General features: G+C 40.2%; 1 protein-coding gene across 1 annotated transcript in view; it reads left to right on the top strand.

Moving 5' to 3' along the window:
* Nucleotides 1–20,898, top strand: part of lpin2 (lipin 2) — a 104,711-nt gene that overhangs the window by 54,882 nt on the left and 28,931 nt on the right. Inside the window, exons 9-13 of the mRNA XM_043689329.1 lie at nucleotides 4,483–4,576; nucleotides 9,221–9,290; nucleotides 9,778–9,867; nucleotides 10,522–10,592; nucleotides 13,641–13,785. Of these exons, the coding sequence (XP_043545264.1) occupies nucleotides 4,483–4,576; nucleotides 9,221–9,290; nucleotides 9,778–9,867; nucleotides 10,522–10,592; nucleotides 13,641–13,785 (470 nt within the window). The remainder of the gene's footprint in view (nucleotides 1–4,482; nucleotides 4,577–9,220; nucleotides 9,291–9,777; nucleotides 9,868–10,521; nucleotides 10,593–13,640; nucleotides 13,786–20,898) is intronic.

The raw sequence follows: 20,898 nt of genomic DNA on the forward strand, positions 1-20,898 counted from the left end.
AGACACAGCAGATGTGGCAGCACAGTGGTGTACATTTAGGAGGGAGTTGCCCTGAGAGTCCTCAACATTGGCTCATGATTTCACGAAGTGTCACGACTTCAGGTTAAACATGGGCAAACAAAAAGCCCTCGTTCAGCTAATGAGTCAGTACTCTACCATATTGAACAATATTCAGAGAAGTACTGAGTGTGGCAAGGGAGCAAAATGTTCTCTGGGTGGGGGATTTCCATGTGTCTCACCAAGAGCAGCTTGGCAACAGCATTGCTGATTGAAGTGGTTGGGTCCTGAAGAAAATAGCTGTCTGGGTCTGTGGTAGGTGGTGAGGGAACCAGTGAGGGGAAAAAACATACTTGGCCACATCCTTACTAATCTGCTGGCTGTAGATGCATCCGTCCACTATAAGAGTGACTTACCATAAAGACCTTGTGGAGATGAACTCCCATCTTCACATTGAGAATAATTTGCAACTTTATGGACTGGCATATACCCACTCAACCATTACCATCATAAGCAGGGATCAACCTGATTGCTGTGGCTGTGGGTCTGTTCGCCAGGCTGGGAAGTTGATTTGCAGCACTGAATATGTCACCTTAGACAGGGGTCAAAATGTCTGCATATCAACTTCTCAGCTCAGCGAGCATAGCCACAACTACGGCAGTTGGCACGTGGTGTTTGGTATGCTTTCCTTTATCGGTCAGAGTATCGAGTACAGGAGTTGGGAGGTCATGTTGCGGCTGTACAGGACATTGGTTAGGCCACCGTTGGAATATTGCGTGCAATTCTGGTCTCCTTCCTATCGGATGTTGGGAAACTTGAAAGAGTTGAGAAAAGATTTACAAGGATGTTGCCAGGATTGGAGGATTTGAGCTATAAAGAGAGGTTGAACAGGCTGGGGCTGTTTTTCCCTGGAGTGTCGGAGGCTGAGGGGGTCACCTTTATGGAGGTTTATAAAATTGAGGAGCATGGATAGGATAAATAGACAAAGTCTTTTCCATGGGGTGGGGGAGTCCAGAACTAGAGGGCATAGGTTTAGGGTGAGAGGGGAAAGATATAAAAGATACCTAAGGAGCAACCTTTTTCACGGAGAGGGTGGTGCGTGCATGGAATGAGCTGCCAGAGGAAGTGGTGGAGGCTGGTACAATTGCAACATTTTAAGAGGCATTTGGATGGTATATGAATAGGAAGGGTTTGGAGGGATATGGGGCGGGTGCTGGCAGGTGGGACTAAATTGGGTTGGGATAACTGGTCGGCATGGGCGGGTTGGACCTTAGGGTCTGTTTCTGGGCTGTATATCTCTATGACTCTGAGCTCCCAACCTTTACACAAACTTGATCAAGCTGATTCAATGGGGAGTGAGGGAAGGCATGCCAGGAGCAGCACCAGGCACACCCAAAAATGAGGTGTCTGCCTGGTGAAGCTAACAAACAGGGCTACTTGCATGTCAAACAGCAGAAGTAGTAAGTAATAGACAGAGCTTAAGCACGCCTGGAACCAACGGGTCAGATGTAGGCTCTGTAGTCCTGCCACATCTAGTCGTGAATGGTAGTGGACAATTAAGCAACTTGCTGCAAGGGGAGGCTTCACAAATATCCCTGTCCTCCTCCAGTGCTCTGTTGCAGCAGTGTGTATTGTTGACATGATGCACTGCAGAAATCCACCAAAGATCCTTAGACAGCACCTTCCAAACCTACAATCACTTCCATTTGGATGGACAAGGGCATCAGATACATGGGAAAATCACCACCAACAAGTTCCCCTCCAAGCCATCGTCATTTGACTTGGAAATATGCCCACCATTACTTCACCTTTGCTGGGTCAATATCCTGGAATCCCCTCCTTAAGAGCATTGTGAGTCAACCTATAGCATGTGGACTGCAGTGGTTTAGATTGGCAGTTCACCACCACCACCTCAAAGATAACTAGGACCAGGCAATAAATGCTGCCCAGCCAGTGACATCAAAATCCTATGAGTGAATAAAAAGCACTGTACTTAAACAATACCTTATTTTTCAGTTTCAATATTGTCCTTGTATTTTTATGCACCATTAGTGCTTTATTATTTGCTATTTTCCTTTACTTTTTGTGGAAAGTTTATTTCTCCTGAACAGTTGGATTACTGTTTTAAACCTTTCCCACTCCTCTTTTGCCCAAAATTACCATTTGTAGTTGGTGTTTTATTCCCTTAATTAGTTTCTTTCTTTCTGTCTGTCTTTTTTCTTCCCTTCATTTCACTTTGACTTCTTGCTGGTATGATTGCGGGCAGTCACTCTTATCAAACTTGGAACTCAGATATTTTGAATTCCAGAGGTGAGGTGAAAGTGAACTGGAATCAACACTTATTGTGGGCTAACTCTTTGCTGTTTGCAGTCGCACCTGGCACATAGGATGATAGTTGTGGTTTGTCAGTCATCTCAGCTAAAGTTTGGCCTAAAGCTGTTTTAATGGTCAGGAGCTGAGCTATCCTGGAACCTAGACTAAGTATTGGGCTGGTTATTACTGCGGAAGTGTTTCTTGATAACATTGTCAATGGCACTCTGCACCACTTTAACAATTGAGAATCGACTGGGTTGGTAATTGGACAGATCGGATTTCATGTGTTTATAAGCATGGCATATTTTGTTAATTTATTATGTTGTTTTGTGATTTTATTTTAAAAATTTATTCCCATTCAGGATTTCTTAGACCTGCCACTGGTAGAGTTAGTACTATGGCTAGACAACTCAAAAATCCATCTTGGGACCACTAACTCCCATTTGATATTTGAGACTTATTGCATTTGGATACGTCCAGGCCCTTGTCTTGAAATGTTTCCTACACTAGTGAGTCACTGCATTCTGTTTCATAAGATGGTGGTCAACTCTTTTAAACATCATCTGATGTGCTTCAAGACCTCAACTCTGGCATGGCAGCCTCTGCAATATTTGCTGCAGAGGAAGACCGTGGACTGAGAGTGTACAGAACTTGCTGGCCTTTTTCTCTAGGCCCCCTTCTTTCCAGCTGAACGTTTAGCTTCTACTTGTCTCTTACAATGCCTCTCCAAACAGTTAGCCTATAGAGATCACCGGCTATCAGCGATTCAACTACCAGCTACCAACTTCCAACTTCAGCTTCATATGTTGCTTGCAGGTGTTCTTGTGGCAGAGCTATGGACATGGAAGATGCTGTGTCCAGGGACTTATTGAGCATGCAGAAGGACTTTGGGTGATAGGCCCATCAGTCATCCAATGAATAGCCAATGCTGACATCATTGACGTAGCTTATGGTGATGGAATTGACACAGAGTTGCCAACCTTGCCCTGCTAAGAAATGTGGAAACTGTTGGACTTTTTAATCCTGCCTAGATTAGTAGCGCGTCCTGGGTAATGTGGAGATCAGTATACTAAAGACTCTGGCTTGGTCAGCTCACATTTTGATTTGCTGTTGTCCTATGGTCAGCTTGGACATAACATTTGCAACATTTGTGTGTGTGTTGATTTTTAGCATCAAAAGATTGCTCATGATTATGAAACTATGTGAAGCAATCAATAATATCCAACTCTGCATCTGTTTTAACTGATGTAGGTGTCAAACCAAGTTTCTTTTAAACAGCTACCTTAGTAATTGAATAATTATGATTTGAATTTTTTTCCTTTATTACGTGAATCATAAGTCAATGTCTAATTTAACTAAAATTTAAAACCAAAAAGAAATTAAGTTTAGTGAAATTGAAGAAATGTACTTTGGGCAATGTAATGATAGGATTTCCCAGGGTAACAGAACAGTTCGATTACAGAATGGCTTCTTCCTGTACTGAAACTATTCAGCCTTCTGCCTCTGGCTCTCCGAAGGATCCATTCACCAAGATAGCCCACCTTTACTTCATAGCCCTGCATGTTCTTCTTTCTCAGATATTCCGATTCCCTATTGAGTGCCTCGACTAATCCTGCCATTACCCCGACTCAGGCAGTGCATTGCAGGTCTTAATGACTTGCTTTGTAACAACATTTTTCTTCATGCTGCCATTGCTTCTTTGCCGATCATCTTAATTCTGTGCCCTCTTGTTGTCGATCCTATCCTCATTTGGGTAGTCTTTTCCTATCTCCTTTGTCCATATTTTTCAAATTTGTATAGAGAAGTATTTTTCCAGTTTCAGCCATTTTGATGTGGGGAAGCACTTGGTGTAGTCTGGGTACTCCTCCCATTGAGGGAGAAAGCCAGAAACAACATTAAAAGGAAAAATTAAATCAAATCTTTTTGAACAGCTTATAAAGATCAGCTGAAGTATAGGATCATGTTTTGTGGTCCAGACAAATGTGAACTTGCAAGTGACTGGATAAAAGTAGCATTATTCAACTCCTCTTGACAAAGGAGAGCAGAAGGCAGCAAATCATTAGTTTTTCTGTAATGTACTCAAAATCGACTATACTTTATTGATCGGCTATTGAAGGGACAAGGATCATTTAAGATCAAAACGCTTAAGTGGTATTTTGTATTCTTTTGCAGAGAAATTCTTACAACATCTTGTTACCTATCAGCAATTTGCAGAAAATCCTGGGATTATAGATGATCCTAATCTCGTTCTAAGAATTCATAACAGGTATAGTATCCAATAATCTAATCACTGTCTCCTTATTGAGTGTGTGAAGGGAAGTATGTATTTTCACTGAGACAGTATATTTTAAAGCACAGTTGATTGTACGTTGCTGTCTCTGTTAATGTAGCAAACGGAAATAAAGTAAACAATGAAACATCGGATAACCTTTCCCTAAGCATTTAATCACTTAGTCGTAGAGGTCTACAGCATGGAAACAGGCCCTTTGGCCTAACTTGCCCATGCCCACCAGTTTTCACAATTAAACTAGTCCCATTTGCTTGAGTTTGGTCCATACCTATCCCATTCATGTTCTGTATCAATGTTTCTTAAATGAAGGAATTGTACTGTTTTCCACCACTACCTCTAACTGACTGTTCCAGACAAACTTCACCCTCTGTGTGAAAAATATGTCCCTCTGGATCCTTTTTATCTAGTTTTTTAGATCCCCCCTCCCCCCCAACCCACCCACCATGGGGAAAAAGTGCTGTTGGCTATCTACCATATCTATGCCTCCTATGATTTCATAGACCTCAATAAGGTCACCCCTCAGTCTCCTGCACATCCCCTTATAACTGAAATCTTCTAGCCCAGGTGGCATCCTAGTAAATCTTGTGTGCACTCTTGCTGGTTTAATAATATCCTTTCTATAGTAGGGCAACAAGATCTGCATGCAATTCTCCAAATGTGGCCTCACCAACATCTTGTACAGCTGCAACAAGATGTCCCAACTCCTACACTCAGTGCGCTGACCAATGAAAGCAAGCAAGCCAAAAGCATTTTTCATCACCTGTGTCTACCTGTGATTCCAGTTTTGAGGAGCTATGAACCTGTATCCCTAAATCTTTGTTCTGTAATACTCCCCAGGACCCTACCATCGACTGTGTAAGTTCTGCCCTGGTTGGACCCACCACCAAAATGCAATACCTTGCATTTATCTAAACTTTGTCTGCTATTCCTGTGCCCACAGGCCTAATTGATCAGGATCTCACTGCATTCCCAGATGAGCTTTGCTGTCCATTATATACCACCAATCTTTGTGTCATCTGCAAACTTAACATGCTTTTTAAATTCTCATCAAATTATTCATATAAATGGCAAAAACAGTGGATCCAGCACTGATCCGGTGGCACACAGCTGTCACAGACCTCCAGTCTGAAAAACAACCTTCTACCTTCACCATCTTCTACCATCAAAGCAATTTTGTATCCAGTTGGCTAGATCTCCCTAGACCCCATGAGATTTAACCTTACTCAACAACCTACCATGTGTTACTTTGTCAAAGTCTTGCTGAAGTCCATGTAGACGATGTCTACTGCACTGTCCTATCTACTTTCTTGGTCACCCCTTCAAAAAGATCAACTAAATCAGTAAGACATGATTTCCCATGCACAAAGCCATGTGCCAGTCCCAAATGAATCCTTGCGCCTCCAATTGCTTGTAGACCCTGTGTCTCAGAATCTCCTTTAGCACAACTTACCCACCTCAGACATGAGCTTTGCTGGTCTAGTTCCCAGGCATTTCCCTGCAGCCTTTATTAAATAATGGTGCACCATTAGTCACCCTCCAATCTTTAGGCACTTCACTCATGGCTGTCGATGATACAAATATCTCCCCTAGGGGCCCCGCAATTTCCTTCCTAGCCTCCCACAAAGCCCTGGGATACACCATTACATCCTGGGGATTTAACTACCTTAATGTGTTTTAAGACTCCCAGCAGCACCTCTTCTGTAATTTGGACTGTATTCAAGACATCACTATTTGCTTTCCTAAGTTCCCTAGCATCCATGCTTTTCTCCATGGTAAATACTGATGAGAAATTCATTTAGGATCTCGTGCATCTCTTGTGGCTCTTCATATGGATGATCTTGTTGATCTTTAAAAGACCCTATTCCCTCCCTAATTACTCTTTTTGCCCTTCATGTACTTGGGGAATCTCTTTAGTTCTCCTTTTACTTTATCTGTCAAAGCCATCTTGTATCCCCTTTTAGCTCTCCTGATTTCTCAAGAGTGTATTGTGACACCCTCTGTACTTCTCAGGGAATTCAGTTGATCCTAGCTGCCTATATATGTCATATGCCTCCTTTTTCTTGACCAAGGCTTCAATAACTCTAGTCATCCAGGGTTCCCTACCCTTCACTCAAACATGAACAGGCTGGCCCTCTACCTCACCTTTGACAGCCTCCCATTTACCAGATATCTTTTTGCCTGCAAACAGCTTCCCCCAAAACTTTTTGCAAGTACCTGTCTAACACCATTGAAATTGGCCTTGCCTCAATTTGGACCTTTCACTGTGGACCAGACCTATCCTTTTCTATAGCTGTTTTAAAACCAATGGAATTATGATCAAAGTGCTCCCCCTCTAACACTTGTCACTTGATCTTCTCTTGGGAAATAAGGCAGGGGAAGTTTGGCCCCTTCTGTAGTGGGGCCATATTCCTGCTTCATGCGCAATTCTTCTTGAACGCACTTAATTTTATTTTTATCCAAGCCCTTAACACTATGGCAGTCCTAGTCAATGTTAGGAAAGTTGAAATCGCCTACTATTACAACCCTATTATTCTTGCAGCTATCTGCAATCCCCTTGCATATTTGTTCTTCAATCTGACTACTGGGGAACCTATACTGCAGTGCTATCAAAGTGACTGCCCCCCCCCCCCCCCCACTTTTGTTTTCAGTTCTTCCCATAGTTCTGCAGTCTCTGTAGATTAGAATAGTATACAGCACACTTCTTTATTCTTCATAGTGTCATAATGTCATACAGCATGGAAACAGACCCTTCAGTCCAACATTTCCATTCTGACTAGATTTCCAAACGAAATTAGTCCTATTTGCTTGCATTTAGCCCAAATCCCCCTCAACCATTCTTATTTGTGTATCTACCCATATGTCGTTTGAATGTTGTAACTTTACCGGCATCTACCATTTCTTCTGGCTATTCATTCCATGTACCCACCAACCTCTGTTGAAAAAGTTGTTCCCCAGGTCCCTTTTAAATCTATCCCCTCTCACCTTTGGGCGGCACGGTGGCACAGTGATTAGCACTGCTGCCTCACAGCGCCAGAGAGGGGTTCAATTCCCGCCTCAGGCGTCTGACTGTGTGGAGTTTGCACATTCTCCCCATGTCTGCGTGGGTTTCCTCCGGGTGCTCCGGATTCCTCCCGTAGTCCAAAAATGTGCAGGTTCGGTGAATTGGCCATGCTAAATTGCCCGTAGTGTTAAGTGAAGGGGTAAATGTAGGGGAATGGGTCTGGATGGGTTGTGCTTCGGTGGGTGAGTGTGGACTTGTTGGGCCGAAGGGCCTGTTTCCACACAGCAACTAATCTAATCTAGTCTAATCTAATCTAACCTTAAACCTAAGCCCTCTAGTTTTGAATTCCCCTACCCTAGGGAAAAGACCTTTGCCATTCACCTTATCTATCCCCCCTCATGGTTTTATAAACCTCCATAAGGTCACCCTCAACCTCTTATGGTCCAAGGAAAACAATCCCAACCTCTCCAGCTTCTCTTTATAACTGAAACTCTCAATTCCCAGTAGCATCCTTGTAGATTTTATCTACTTTCAGAAATTTCAAATTTAATAATATCCTTCCTGTAGCAAGGTGGTCAGAACTGCAGTTAGCACTCTGAAAGTGACCTCACTGATGTCCCATACAGCAGCAACATGACTTCCAAACTCCTATACTCAATACTCTGATCAATGAAGGCAAGTGTGCCAATTGTGACCTTCACTATTATCCACATGTGATGTCACTTTCAAAAAAAATTACATACCTGCACCCCTATATTTCTTTGTTCAACCACCTTCCCCTGGGCCCTACCATGAACTGTATGAGTCATGCTCTGGTTTTGATTACCAAAGTGCAGCACATCGCATTTATCTTAAATAAACTCCATTTACCACTCCTTAGCCCATTGGCCCAGCTGATCAAGATCCTGTTGTACTCTTGAAATAACTTTTTACTGTCCACTGTCCCACTGATTTTAGTGTCATCTGCGTGCTTCCTATATTCTAATCCAAAAATCCAACAGTGGATTTAGCACCAATTCCTATGGAACACTGCCGGTCACTGGCCTCCAGCCTGAAAAACAACCCTTTACCACCAACCTCGCCCTCCTACCATTAAGCCAATTTTGTATCCAGTTGGCTAGCTGACCCTGGATTCAGTGTTGTTTAATCCATTGCCATCAGGTAATTCGAAGAATGTAAAAATATAATAGGAAAGAATATCTAGAGTAAGATTTATTTCTGCAATTAATTTATTCTTTACAACCACAAACATTTTATAATCACTTTGGAGTGGATCATGAATTCTATTGCAGGACATTGCTGATGAGGATTATTCTGGCTAGAAAGTTGGAAGACCTTGGGAGTGTTTAAGAACAAATACACATTGTTTCTCTGTTTTGAATGCGTATGTCTCAATTCTGAAAACTGGTTTGTACTGCTGAGTTGCAGCTTGTTTCTTTTACGTAATGTTTTGATTAACAAAGTACTCCTTCGGCTTTGTTTCTAGGGATTTTGCTGTAAACAAAATTGTGACAGTATTTTCCACCCTGTATGTGTCTCCTTTTTTTTGTTGCAGGCGCACAGTTTGAGTTATCTTCTTTTCTCTGGAAATTACTTAAGCAAAGTATTTAATTTTACAGGTACTATAATTGGGCATTAGCTGCTCCCATGATTCTCAGCATGCAGGCTTTCCAAAAGTGTCTACCAAAGGTAAAAGAAACATTCAGTCTCTTAATATTGCTGAATTAATGTTCCAGTTTGTGGAAATAGAGCAAGGGTCTAATTAGAATTGACAATACAATGTTTGATTAGTCAACTACCTGCATTATGAATGGAAGTCTTATCTTTTTAAAATCCATTGTATTGATTGATTGATTCACTACAATCTTCTGCTCTCCCTCTCCCATGAAAGAAAGAATAGTGGTACTATCTGAACAGCATATTCAAATTGACCAGCATGAATCTGTTAGGCAAAGTGGCTGCCTCCTGTGCTGTTACCATTCTAAATAGCAGGTGTAAATTTTAGGAATGTAAAACATTTCACTGCAAATCAAATAGACAAGCTCTGGATCTAAAGAAGTATGAAAATATGGTAAATGTTGCTTGAATTTGAATGGGGAGCATTGTTTTTGTATAACTGTATTGTGAATGTAATATATCAACGTTTTTTGCAAAACATACATTCTGTAACCTATAGGCAACAATTGATGACTGGGTGAAAGATAAGATGCCAAAGAAGTCTGGTAGATGGTGGTTCTGGCGTAAGAAAGACAATGCTGTCAAACAGGTATTATTGCCAATATATACCATGCAGGATGGAATAGGATAAATTTGAGTCTGTAAAGGATTTTATTAAATTGTTTTACCTCTAATTCTTTAAATTAACAATCAGCATTTTGAATATTAGTTTCCAGATATTTAAATATTTTTCACTCTTGACCAAGCATCTACCCATTGAATTTTTTTCCTGAATTTTCAACATTTAGTGTGAAAATTTGCTTTAAAAACTTTTATTTTTAACTTGTAATAGGAATATTATGTAAGGAATATATTAGACTTTGGTAACTGTACTTCAGGTAGTTATTTGTGTGAAGCCTTGAACGAGAAGACACCTGTTTTATCAGGATATCACTCCCCTTGCCCTGGCAGGGCTGCTGCTTACACTTTCATGCCTGTAAAATGCAAACAGTGGTGGTCAGAAGACAGAGCTTCAGCTACTAGTGAATTTTTCTGTTGACCACTAACCAGGCTACCCATGTAGAAATTGACAGTAGGTCTCTCAGATGTGATCAAGAAAGGAAAGAGAACATTTTGTTGCAAATTGGGTTAATTATTGGTTGGATTGTGCCTACTGTGTGGATGGTTAGAAGTAATCAGTTTTTATTTTCCCATTTTCTGTCTTTTGTTATTATCTCTATATAAAATTTCTGTGTATTGACAGCCTGAAGCAAAACAAGAGAAATTGGATGAAAGCAGCAAACCTGATCAAAGCCAAAACTCTGCCACCAGCAGGTAAATCTTTATACTTTAGCACAATGTACAACCATTATTTTAATTATACTGCACTGAAGAGCCTTCAGTTAGGATTTTTTGGTTTTAATGGAATTAATATTTTTTTCTTTCTTGACGTTATGAGGGAGAGAACTCTTTATTTTCCCTGTACCTCAAAGGTTTAACTCATCACCTTAAATTGGAAGTAAACCTTGCATGAACTTAGCAAGAACTCAAGTATTGTTGTGAGGGTACAAGAGGAAGGAAGATACTGACTGTGGAACAGACAGCGTTCTGTGCAGTCCTTTCTATCTTTATCTTGCTTTTGTGATATGATTCACTAGAATAGCATGTAAAAAATCAAGTCCTGCTCTTCCCGGAGTCATCACAAAAGTGAACATTTTTGAAAGAAATATGCAAAATCTACTGACTACCTGATTTTCAGGTTGATAGAAAGCACAGGCCAGGTTTCTGACCTTGACAAGAAATTACTATTTCATACAGGTTATTAGTTTCTAGCTATAAGTAAACCATTAATCTAAATTACAAAATCGGCTTGAGGAGGGTTGTGTTGGAAGGTTGTTTTATAGATTAGAGGCCTGTGACCAGTAGTGTGCTGGATCAACTGCTTTTTTATAATAAATGGTTTGGTTGTGAATATAGAAGAAATGCTTAGTAAGTTTGCAGATGACACCAGAATTGGTGGAATAGTGGGCAGTGAAGAAAGTTATCTTAAGGATACAACAGGACCTTGATTAGATGGGCAAATGGACTGGAATGGTAGATGGAATTTAAGATAACTGGGAGATATATTTTGGTAAGGCACATCAGGGCAGGACTTACTCGTAATGGTAGGTTCCTGGGAATGTTGCTAAACAAAGAGACTTTGGGGTGCAGGTTCACAGTTCCTAGAAGGTAGAGTCACAGACCGGATAGTGAAGGAGGAGCTTGGTACAGTTGCCTTTATTAGTCAGTGCATTGAGTATAGCCCCTCCAGCCTGCTCTGCCAACTAATAAGGGTTATGGCTGATTTTTGTTTGTGTTTTGAATTCCACATTCCTATCTCTTCCCAATAACTATTGATTCCTTTGCCTAGAGAAAATCTATCTAATTCCACCTTAGAAATATTCAATGACCCCAATCTCTATCACCACTCCACTGAAGCAGAGTTCCAAAGCTTCTCAATGCTCTGAGGAAGGGGGAGAAAATTCTCATTTCTGTTCTAAAAAGGCTACTCATTAATTTTGAACACTATCCCCAAATTCTGAACTCATCAGCAAGAGGATATAACCTTTCCCTGTCAAAATTGTCAAGGTCATTTGGATCTTGTACTCTATCAAGTCACTTCTCCTGAACAAGCTCAACTTATTCAACCTTGCCCCATAAGACAACTTATACATTCCAGGGTCAATCTAGTAAGCCTTCTCTGAAGACTCCCCAATTCATATACATTTTTCTTTAAGTAAGAAGACCAAACTCCACAGAATATTCAAGATGTTGTTTCAACAATGTTTTGTATAACTGCAGCGTATCATTCCCCCTTACTTTTCAGATCATTTCCATTAGCCATATGAGTCAATTGCTGTACATATTCATATTTTGTAACTCCTGCATAAGGAAACTTTTATCCTTCTGCATTTCAGAATTGTGCTCTCCATGTCTGTTTAAGTAATGCTTTGCTTTCTGCTGTATGGTATCACTTCACACTTGTCCACATTATACTCTATCCTCCAGACTTTTGCCCATTCAACTTATCAATATTAGTCTTCAACCTCTTTGCATCCTCTTCATAATATGCTTACTTATCTATTTTTGTCTGCCCAGCACAGATGCCTGCAAGATTCCACTTGTCACATTCAGAAAAGAGTAATTTATGATACAGGAGTACTATGCACAATTTTGTTCTGCATCCAATGTAGCCAGGTTTAAAAATTGATTTGTGGGATGCCTATTTGGTTTATACTGAGTTTGATTAAATTAGGCCTTTGATTCTAGAGTTCAGACAAATGAGACTTAATGTAATTCAAAACTTAATAGATTCAAAAGAGACTTGACTGAACAGACAGAGGTTTATTCTGCTTTCTAAAGAACCTAAAATACAGGGCACAGCCTTCGTGTAAGGGGTGGTGAGAACAAGAGCAGTCAACCTGTGGTGGTGCCGGGAGCAGAAGCAGGCTGCAAGGCAGAGTATGTAGGCAGCCTGGGGCAGGGGAGGTCGAACTCTTGAGGAGTAAGCCCAGCATGGCTATGGACTGTGGTGTTGAACTGTTAACTGTGTTTCTTTGTTTTATTTCTATGTTTTATTAAGTGTTTAACTTCTTTGTTTTCTTTATTTTTCTGCTTTGTACCAAAAATCTGTATCTAGCTTGTTTTGTACCTAAAATGGCACCGAAAGTGGTGAATTGTAAACTTTTCACTGTACTCATGTGAGAAGAAACCTAATTCAATCATTCAGGATGGAGATAAGGAAAAATTTCTTCATTCAAAAGGTTGCAAATCTTTGCCGTTCTCTAGGCCAGGGAATTGTGCATGTTCCAGTATTGAGTATACTTTAAGCTGTTTTTGGTGTTTCAGGGAATCGAAATGTATGGGGAATATTCAGGAAGTAGAATTGAGACTGCAGATCAGCCATATTGAGAGCAGCATGAGTGTCTACTCCTGCTCTCATTCCTTATGTTCTCAATCTGGTTAATGATATACTTTTGTATTTAGTTCATGCAGTCCCTGGTGAAGGGATGCACTATTATTTTATATTTCTAATGATCACATATTCAGGTGGAAAAACCTACAAAAAATCTGCAAGAGCAGTGCATGTTTGAGTCGCAATGATGTCTGACTACCAGTTATATTTGATTTTTTTTCAAATTGTGTAGCTTTATGGATTAAATTTACCATTTGTTTACATCAGGAAATAATTAATATTCATGAGATTTGTGATTTTACTGCAAACTAGTTGTGGAACCATTTCTAAATATGAATTTTTTTTCTACAGATTATAAATTCATGCATGGTTTTTGCTACAATTTAGTCAGTGTTTTGTTTTTCCTTTTTATAACTGTGTTTGATGAGATCCAAAGAAGGAGACGACTCTAGTGATGAAGACTCCACTAACATAAATGAACCAAAAGCAAGTGACACAAAATTATCAGAGAACTCAAATCAGGGATGTTCCGTCTCGTACAAGAAGTCACTGAGATTATCCTCAGAACAAATTGTAAGTATTTTTCTCATCATTTAATTTACCCATTTTGGTAATTAGCAAAACTTTATCTTTATATATTTCGGTGTCTGGACATTCCGATGTTGGGAAATTGAACTTTTTATTAATTATGTACAGACTACCTAACTTCAGAAGTGGATGAATTAATTAATTGGCTGTTAGTATCATGAAAGAGCACATATATCTTTGACTGAGCTGCAATCATAAGTGCCATGTATGCTAAAGTTATTTAAATACACTATTGTAAATATGGTAACTTTCTAAAATATAAACATACAAAGGAATTGATTTGTATATCAGTTATAAGATGAAAGACTTCCTTTGAAATAGACCAACAACTAAACATCTAAATTTAAGTTTAATTTCTAAGGATTTTTAAAGCAAGGCTCATGTGCAAATGGGAGTTTTGGTTGGAGTTACAGTAAGCATTCCCTTATACTGACCATAATTTTCATTTTCTTTCAGTGCAGGCCTGATGTCATTTAGATATTTGTGATGTACAGTTTGTTTTTTTTAAGGGCAAACTGAGTAATTGCAAGCATAACTTCATTTGTAGGTAAAATACTGGGAAAAGAATTTCTGAAAGGAAGTATTAGAGCATGGGTTAATTGAGGAAAGTGGGCACTGATTTGTTGGGGGAATGTTGCCTGAATAACATTTTTTTGAGGAGGTAAAAAGGAGAGTTGATAAGAATAACACATTTTATGTTGTCATTTGAAAAGATCCCAAATGACAGACTGTCTGGAAAAGTAGACACCTATGAGTCTCAAAAAGGAGGAGCCATGTCAGGTATAGACAACTGTGACGAAGTGAATTTATTTAAGATTATAAAGGGTGTATGGGCATTCTTAAGAGGAAAATCAGAAGACCTTAATGTGGATACGAGATAGCATTGGCAGATAGGTTAAAGATAATCCACAGAGATCGCACAAGTTCTTTAAGAGCAAAACAACAACAAGATTAGGAGATCAAGGAGGCCTTCTGTGTGTGGAACCACTGGAGATGGGAGAGACATGAAATGATTATTTGCTAGTATTTACTGTGGAGAAAGAAATGGAGACTAGGGTACTTGGCAGGGAGAGGAGAATGAGGAGACAAATATTGATGGTTTGAAAATAGTCTAGGTTGCAGAAGAGGAGGTGCTGGAGGCCTTGAAAAAACAAAGGTGGATAAATCTCCAGGACCTGATCAGGGACTTTGCAGGAAGCTAGGAAAGAAACTCCAGGGCCCCTAGCAGAGAGATTTGTATCATCTACAACCATGGGTAAGATGCAGAAGGACTGGAGGTTGGCTAATGTTGTGCCTTTATTTAAGAGGGGCCGTAAGGACAAGCCTGAAAAGTATAGACTTGTGAGCGACATTTTGTGGGGGGGGGTCTGAGAGTTGGGATTTACTTGTATTTGGAGATGCAGAGACTGATCAGAGAGAGCGTGGGAGCCATCATTAGAGATGGCTTTGTGTATGGGAAATCATGTCTGACAAACACTAGGGTTTTTTGAGGATGTGACTGGAGGGATTTCAAAGAGGAATCTGAGTCCTCTGTTCAGCATGTGACGAAGCTACTCTTTTACCAAGGTTATGCTGCACTTGGCTTTTTTTTCCTCCCAGAGAAGTTGTAAATGAGACAAGTCTGGGGTTGAAGGGTTTTAGGGCCAATGTGATAATAGCCAACAGATACTGCCTCATGCTGAAGGCTTTCAGGTTTAAAAATAACACTTGTACAATGAAAGGAGAGTGGCAGTTCTCCCAGCTCAGTATTTTTTTCTAGTTTGGTTTGGTTTGGTTTTTAGCAGTAGTGTGGAAAAACCTGCTAGACCCAAAGGAGCGTTTCCAGGCTGGTACGTTCTCTCTGACTCCTATCCAGTTCAGTTTATCCTCTTGTGTCAAGAGGTGTTTATGGATACTGTTGTAAGTATTTGGCTCAGCATCATTAATTTTGGATGATCAGTTGGTTTTTCGGAGAGATTAAGTTATTTGGTACTCTGCTTTCTGTTGTTTGTGTTTCATTCAGTAATCTTGTAAATAAATTCTGTTTTGTTTTAAACTGAGGGGTTTAACCAGCGGCGTTTCTCCTGGAATATCCACTTTCCACCTGCTTAAAACAACTAGCAAAGTTAGGGTCTGGGCTACTTTCTTGAAATGTTTTGGGGGGAGGTCTGGCCTGGTCCATAACAGATTGGGGCTCTTTGCGGGGTTTGTTCTGTAGTTCCAGATCGGGACTGAGGTTGTTGGACTCGAAGGCAGCGAGTGGTGGGTGTTCAGTTTGGCTGGTTTAAACAGTGTTTGGCATAGCAATGGCTCTTTCAGTCACCAGGTGGTTTCTGAGGGTGGAAGAAGTGACCATAGGAGTTTTACAAAAGGTGAATAAGGCCAAGCTGCTGGAATTAGCAGACAAGTTGGGGTTGGAGCTCCCTCCTTCCATGAGGAAGAAAGAGATAATTACAGCAATAGCTCAGTATTTAAATTTGCTGGAAATGCTATCAGAATCGTTAGAGGTGATTAAAATTCAATTGAAAATGAAGCAGCTTGAGTTAGAGGCAAAAGACAAGGAAAAAGCAACCGAAATGAAACAGTTTGAATTATGATTAAAAGCAGAGCAAAGACAAAAAGAGAGCAGAGAGGGAAGGAAGTGAGGGGGAGCTGGAACTTCAAAAACTGGCACTTAGACAGGAGTTCAAAAATTCACTTTCTGAAGTAGTGAGAACCCATATGGAAGAGCAAACAGTTAAACGGCAAGATCAGCTAAAATGGCTGATGATTGAAGTCAGTGAGGGGTAAAAATTGGCAAAAAGAGAAATCCTCATGTGGAAAAGGAAAGGTAGATTTCTAAAGATCATAAGGGTAACTTACCACAGTGAAAAGGAAACCCTTTAAAGGGGAAGGAGAAGTTAAAAAGCTCTGGTGTTTTCAATGCAATAAAGTAGGTCACACAAAATAAATGTTGGTGGGTTAGGAAGAGCACTGGAAAGCCAGATGTAGGAAAACAGGAAAAGCCAGGGAATTTTGTTGAAGTGTTAACTAAAAGTACAATGGAGGATAGAAGGCCAGAAGGATAGTACACCAGAATGTACAACCTGGTTGGAGGTTGGTTGAGGAAGAAGTGGCAGATCTTCTTAAACCATGTACCTGAGTAGATAAATTTTATTTGCATAGGCCAGGAGCAGGCGGTAAAGAGGTTGCAATATTAAGAGACACCAGATCCTCTCCATCTGTGATGTTCAAAGGTGAGGAGATATGTACCTTATTAAGGTCTATTGCCAGAAAAAGTGCTAGTAACAGGAATTCGAGCTGAGACAAGATGCGCTCAATTATGTAAAGTGAGGTTAGTGTCCAGTGAAGAGGGAGAAGTTGTGGTAGGAGTACTGGACAAACCCTTAGCTCCAGCAATACAATTTGACCTTGCTAATGATATAGCTGGTTCACAGGTAGGAATGCTACCTACTTGTGGTTTGAAAAGCCAGTGGAAGCGCACGCAACCGAACTACTGTAGGACACATCCTGGGATTTTTCCTGACTGTGTGGTAATGAGGCCACAAAGTCACCAGTTTAAACAGGAGAGATCAAAGATAAGAAAATCAAAGTGGAATTAGCAGAAATCCTGTTTGATTAGATGGTTGAGACAAGCCAGGAGCAGATAGATGACAAAGCAGACATCTTTAGCTCTGATAAGTTAACGGAGTTACAGTAGAAGGATGAAAATATAAAGCAACTGTATCCAAAGGCATACACAAAATGAATCTGATAGTATCCCTGAATATTGTTCTTTTAAAAAAAATTGTCTTAATGAGGGCTATCATGTATTCAGGCAGATGAAAAATAGGCAGAAGTTCATCAAATCATATTGCCAGTGGGTTATAGAAAGGAGCTGTTGCTACTGGCACCTCTAGGGGATCATTTACGAGTTAAAGAAACTCAAGCTAAAATACAAAAATACTTTTACTGGCCTGGAATGTCCAACGGTGTAGTTGAATTTTTCCAGACATGTCAGGTAATTGGAAAACAGGCAGTAATAAAACCTGCACTTTTAATACTTATTTGTGATTTGAGGAGCCTTTTACAAAAGTCTTAATTGATTGCGTATATCCCTACCTAAAGCAAAAAGTGGGCATCGGTATTTGTTAACAATATGGATTGTCGACTAGATTTCCAGAGGATGTTCTATTACACAATATTACAGCTAAAAGGATTGTAGAGGAATTATTCAAATTTTTCACTAGATACGGACTACCCACAGAGAGAGAGTCCAATTTAAGGGTCAAACTTCACATCAAAACTATCCATAACTTCCTGGGATAATTTAGAAATAAAACAATTCAGAACTACTGTTTACCATCTAGAATTGCAGGGACTGCTAGAAAGGTGGCATCAGACATTCAAGACCATGTTGATAGCTTGTAGTCAAGATTTAGATGCCCCAAATAAATCAACTAAATTCAGTCCACTTGAATTAGTTTTTGGGCATGAAATGAGAGGATCATTAAAATTGATAAATTCAGAATTCAGAGACCATTTAGGTGGACTATGGATCAAATTTTCGGGACCGATTAAATAGAGCAGGGAAGTTGGCTAGACAAGAAATGAAACAGGAAGCAGACAAGAAATCAAAAATTCGCAAAATTGCTGTCAGGGATAAGCTATTAGTGTTCCAGTGATAGGTGAACCTTTTTAAAAGCAAGGTTTAGCCGAAAAGAAATTGAGTGAGGTGAACTACTTTATAGGAACTCTTGACAAAAAGAAATGTGTGTCATGTGAATATGCTCAAAAGGTATTTTGACAGGGAAGTAAAGCAAGAGGAGAATGTTATTGACTACAACAGATTGAAGATCCAAGTTCAGAGGATTCTGAATTGGACAATGAGGAATTTTTTAAAAATTAGAATAAATTGAGTTATCTTAGAAGAAAATCAAAATGACCTGAAAGTTATTACTATTACATGGGGAAGTATGTGGAATTAAGCTGGAAAGTACTAACCTAATTATACATGATGTAGATATAGGAGCTGCTGTTCTGATTAAGCAATGTCCTTATAGGAATAAGCCTCTAAAGTTGGCACAGGTTCAAAAGGAGATTAAATGCATGCTCTCGAAGTGAGTTAGTGACTGGAGTCAGCCATAGTAATGGTGCCAAAACCAGATGGTACCCAATGGTTATGTGTGGACTATCGCAAAGTCAATGCAGTTACAAAGACTGATGCATATACGGGCAGAACGGTGGGCTCAGTGCTTAGCACTGCTGCCTCACAGGCACCAGAGTCCCAGGTTCAAATCCAACCTCGGGCAACTGTCTGTGTGGAGTTTGCACATTCTCCACATGTCTGCGTGGATTTCCTCCGGGTGCTCTGGTTTTCTCCCACAGTCCAAAGATGTGCAGGTCAGGTGAATTGGCCATGCTAAATTACCCATAGTGCTAGGTGCATTAGTCAGAGGGAAATAGGTCTGTGTGGGTTACTCTTCGGAGGGTCAGTGTGGACTGGTTGGGCTGAAGGGCCTGTTTCTGTACTGTAGGGAATCGAATCTAATCATATCTGATTCCGCATTTGAAAGACTGTTGAAAAGGTGGGACAAACAACTTATATGTCTAAGTTGGACTTGGTCAGAGGATGCTGATAGATACCTTTGTCAGAAAGAGCAAAGGCAATTTCGGCTTTCGTATAGCTGAATGGACTAAGTCATGCCGTTTGGCATGACAGTTTTAAGTCATGCCGTTTGGCATGAAAAATACCCCGGCCACATTTCAGAGACTAACCGATTAAAGTCATTGTCAGACTGCCCAATTGTATCATATATTGATGACCTGGTGATTTTTAGTCATATGTGAAGGAACATTTATCAGACTTGTTGGATCAATTTAGGAAGACAAGCTTGGTGATAAACCTGGCTAAAATGAATTTGCCAAAGCCCAAGTACCTTCCTGTGCCATGTTATTAGGTGTGGACAAATGGCTCTATAGGATGCAAAAACAAAGATAATTGGGGATTTTCCTAATCCATTGACAAAAAGAGCAGTATTCTGGTTCCTTGGATTGAGTGGATTTTATTAAAAATTAATAACAATGTTTAGCAGTGTGGCTGCTCCACTCACTGAATTGCTAAAGAAAGGCAAGAAATTTCAGTGGACAGTGAACTGTCTGAAGGCATTTGACAGATCGAAATCTGTGTTGACCACTGCTTCAGTATTAGCAGCGCCTAATTACGCCAAGCCATTCAAGGTGGCTATTAATTCAAATGATGTGGGTGACGGTGTTGTGCTGTTACGAGAAGACAATGAAAAGATAGGAAGACCTATCAGCTATTTCTCCAGGAAATTGAACATTCTTCAGTAGAAATATTCAACAGTTGAGAAAGAGACTTTGAGCTTGGTTTTTGTATTAGTGTTTTATGTTGCCAGTAAAGAATCTGAGGCAATCATATACCACTGATCATAACCACTTGAAGTTTGTGGAGAAACCCAAAGACAAAACTGCCAGACTGTTTACATGGAGCTTGTTGTTATAGCCATTCAATTTGAAAATTGGGCAGGACACGAAAACGTGATTGACGCAATGTTGAGACTTGAATGAGAAATGGAGGTGTTCGGTGGCAGAAATAACAGACTGAAACAGAATGCAGTTGTGCAAGTTTGCATGTTTATAGACAATGTAATGTATATCTGTGTTTTAGAGTACTAAGGGATTTTAAAATGAAGCCATAAGGGGGAGACATGTGACAAAGCTGCTCCTTAAGGTTATGCTGTCTTTGGCTTTTTTTTCCAGAGAGATCATAAATGACGCAGACTCCAAAAAGTCTGTGGGTTGAAGGGTTTTGGGGCCAGTCTGATAATAGCTAACAGATATTGCCTCAGGCAGAAGGCTTACAATTTTTTAAAAATAGACAATAGGTGCAGGAGTAGGCCATTCAGCCCTTCAAGCCTGCACCGCCATTCAATATAATCATGGCTGATCATTCCTAATCAGTATCCTGTTCCTGCCTTATCTCCATAACCCTTGATTCCACTATCTTTGAGAGCTCTATCCAACTCTTTCTTAAATGAATCCAGAGAGTGGGCCTCCACTGCCCTCTGGGGCAGAGCATTCCACACAGCCACCACTCTCTGGGTAAAGAAGTTTCTC

Source organism: Chiloscyllium plagiosum, chromosome 4 (assembly GCF_004010195.1).
Source record: "Chiloscyllium plagiosum isolate BGI_BamShark_2017 chromosome 4, ASM401019v2, whole genome shotgun sequence".
In the NCBI taxonomy this organism is placed as follows: domain Eukaryota; kingdom Metazoa; phylum Chordata; class Chondrichthyes; order Orectolobiformes; family Hemiscylliidae; genus Chiloscyllium; species Chiloscyllium plagiosum.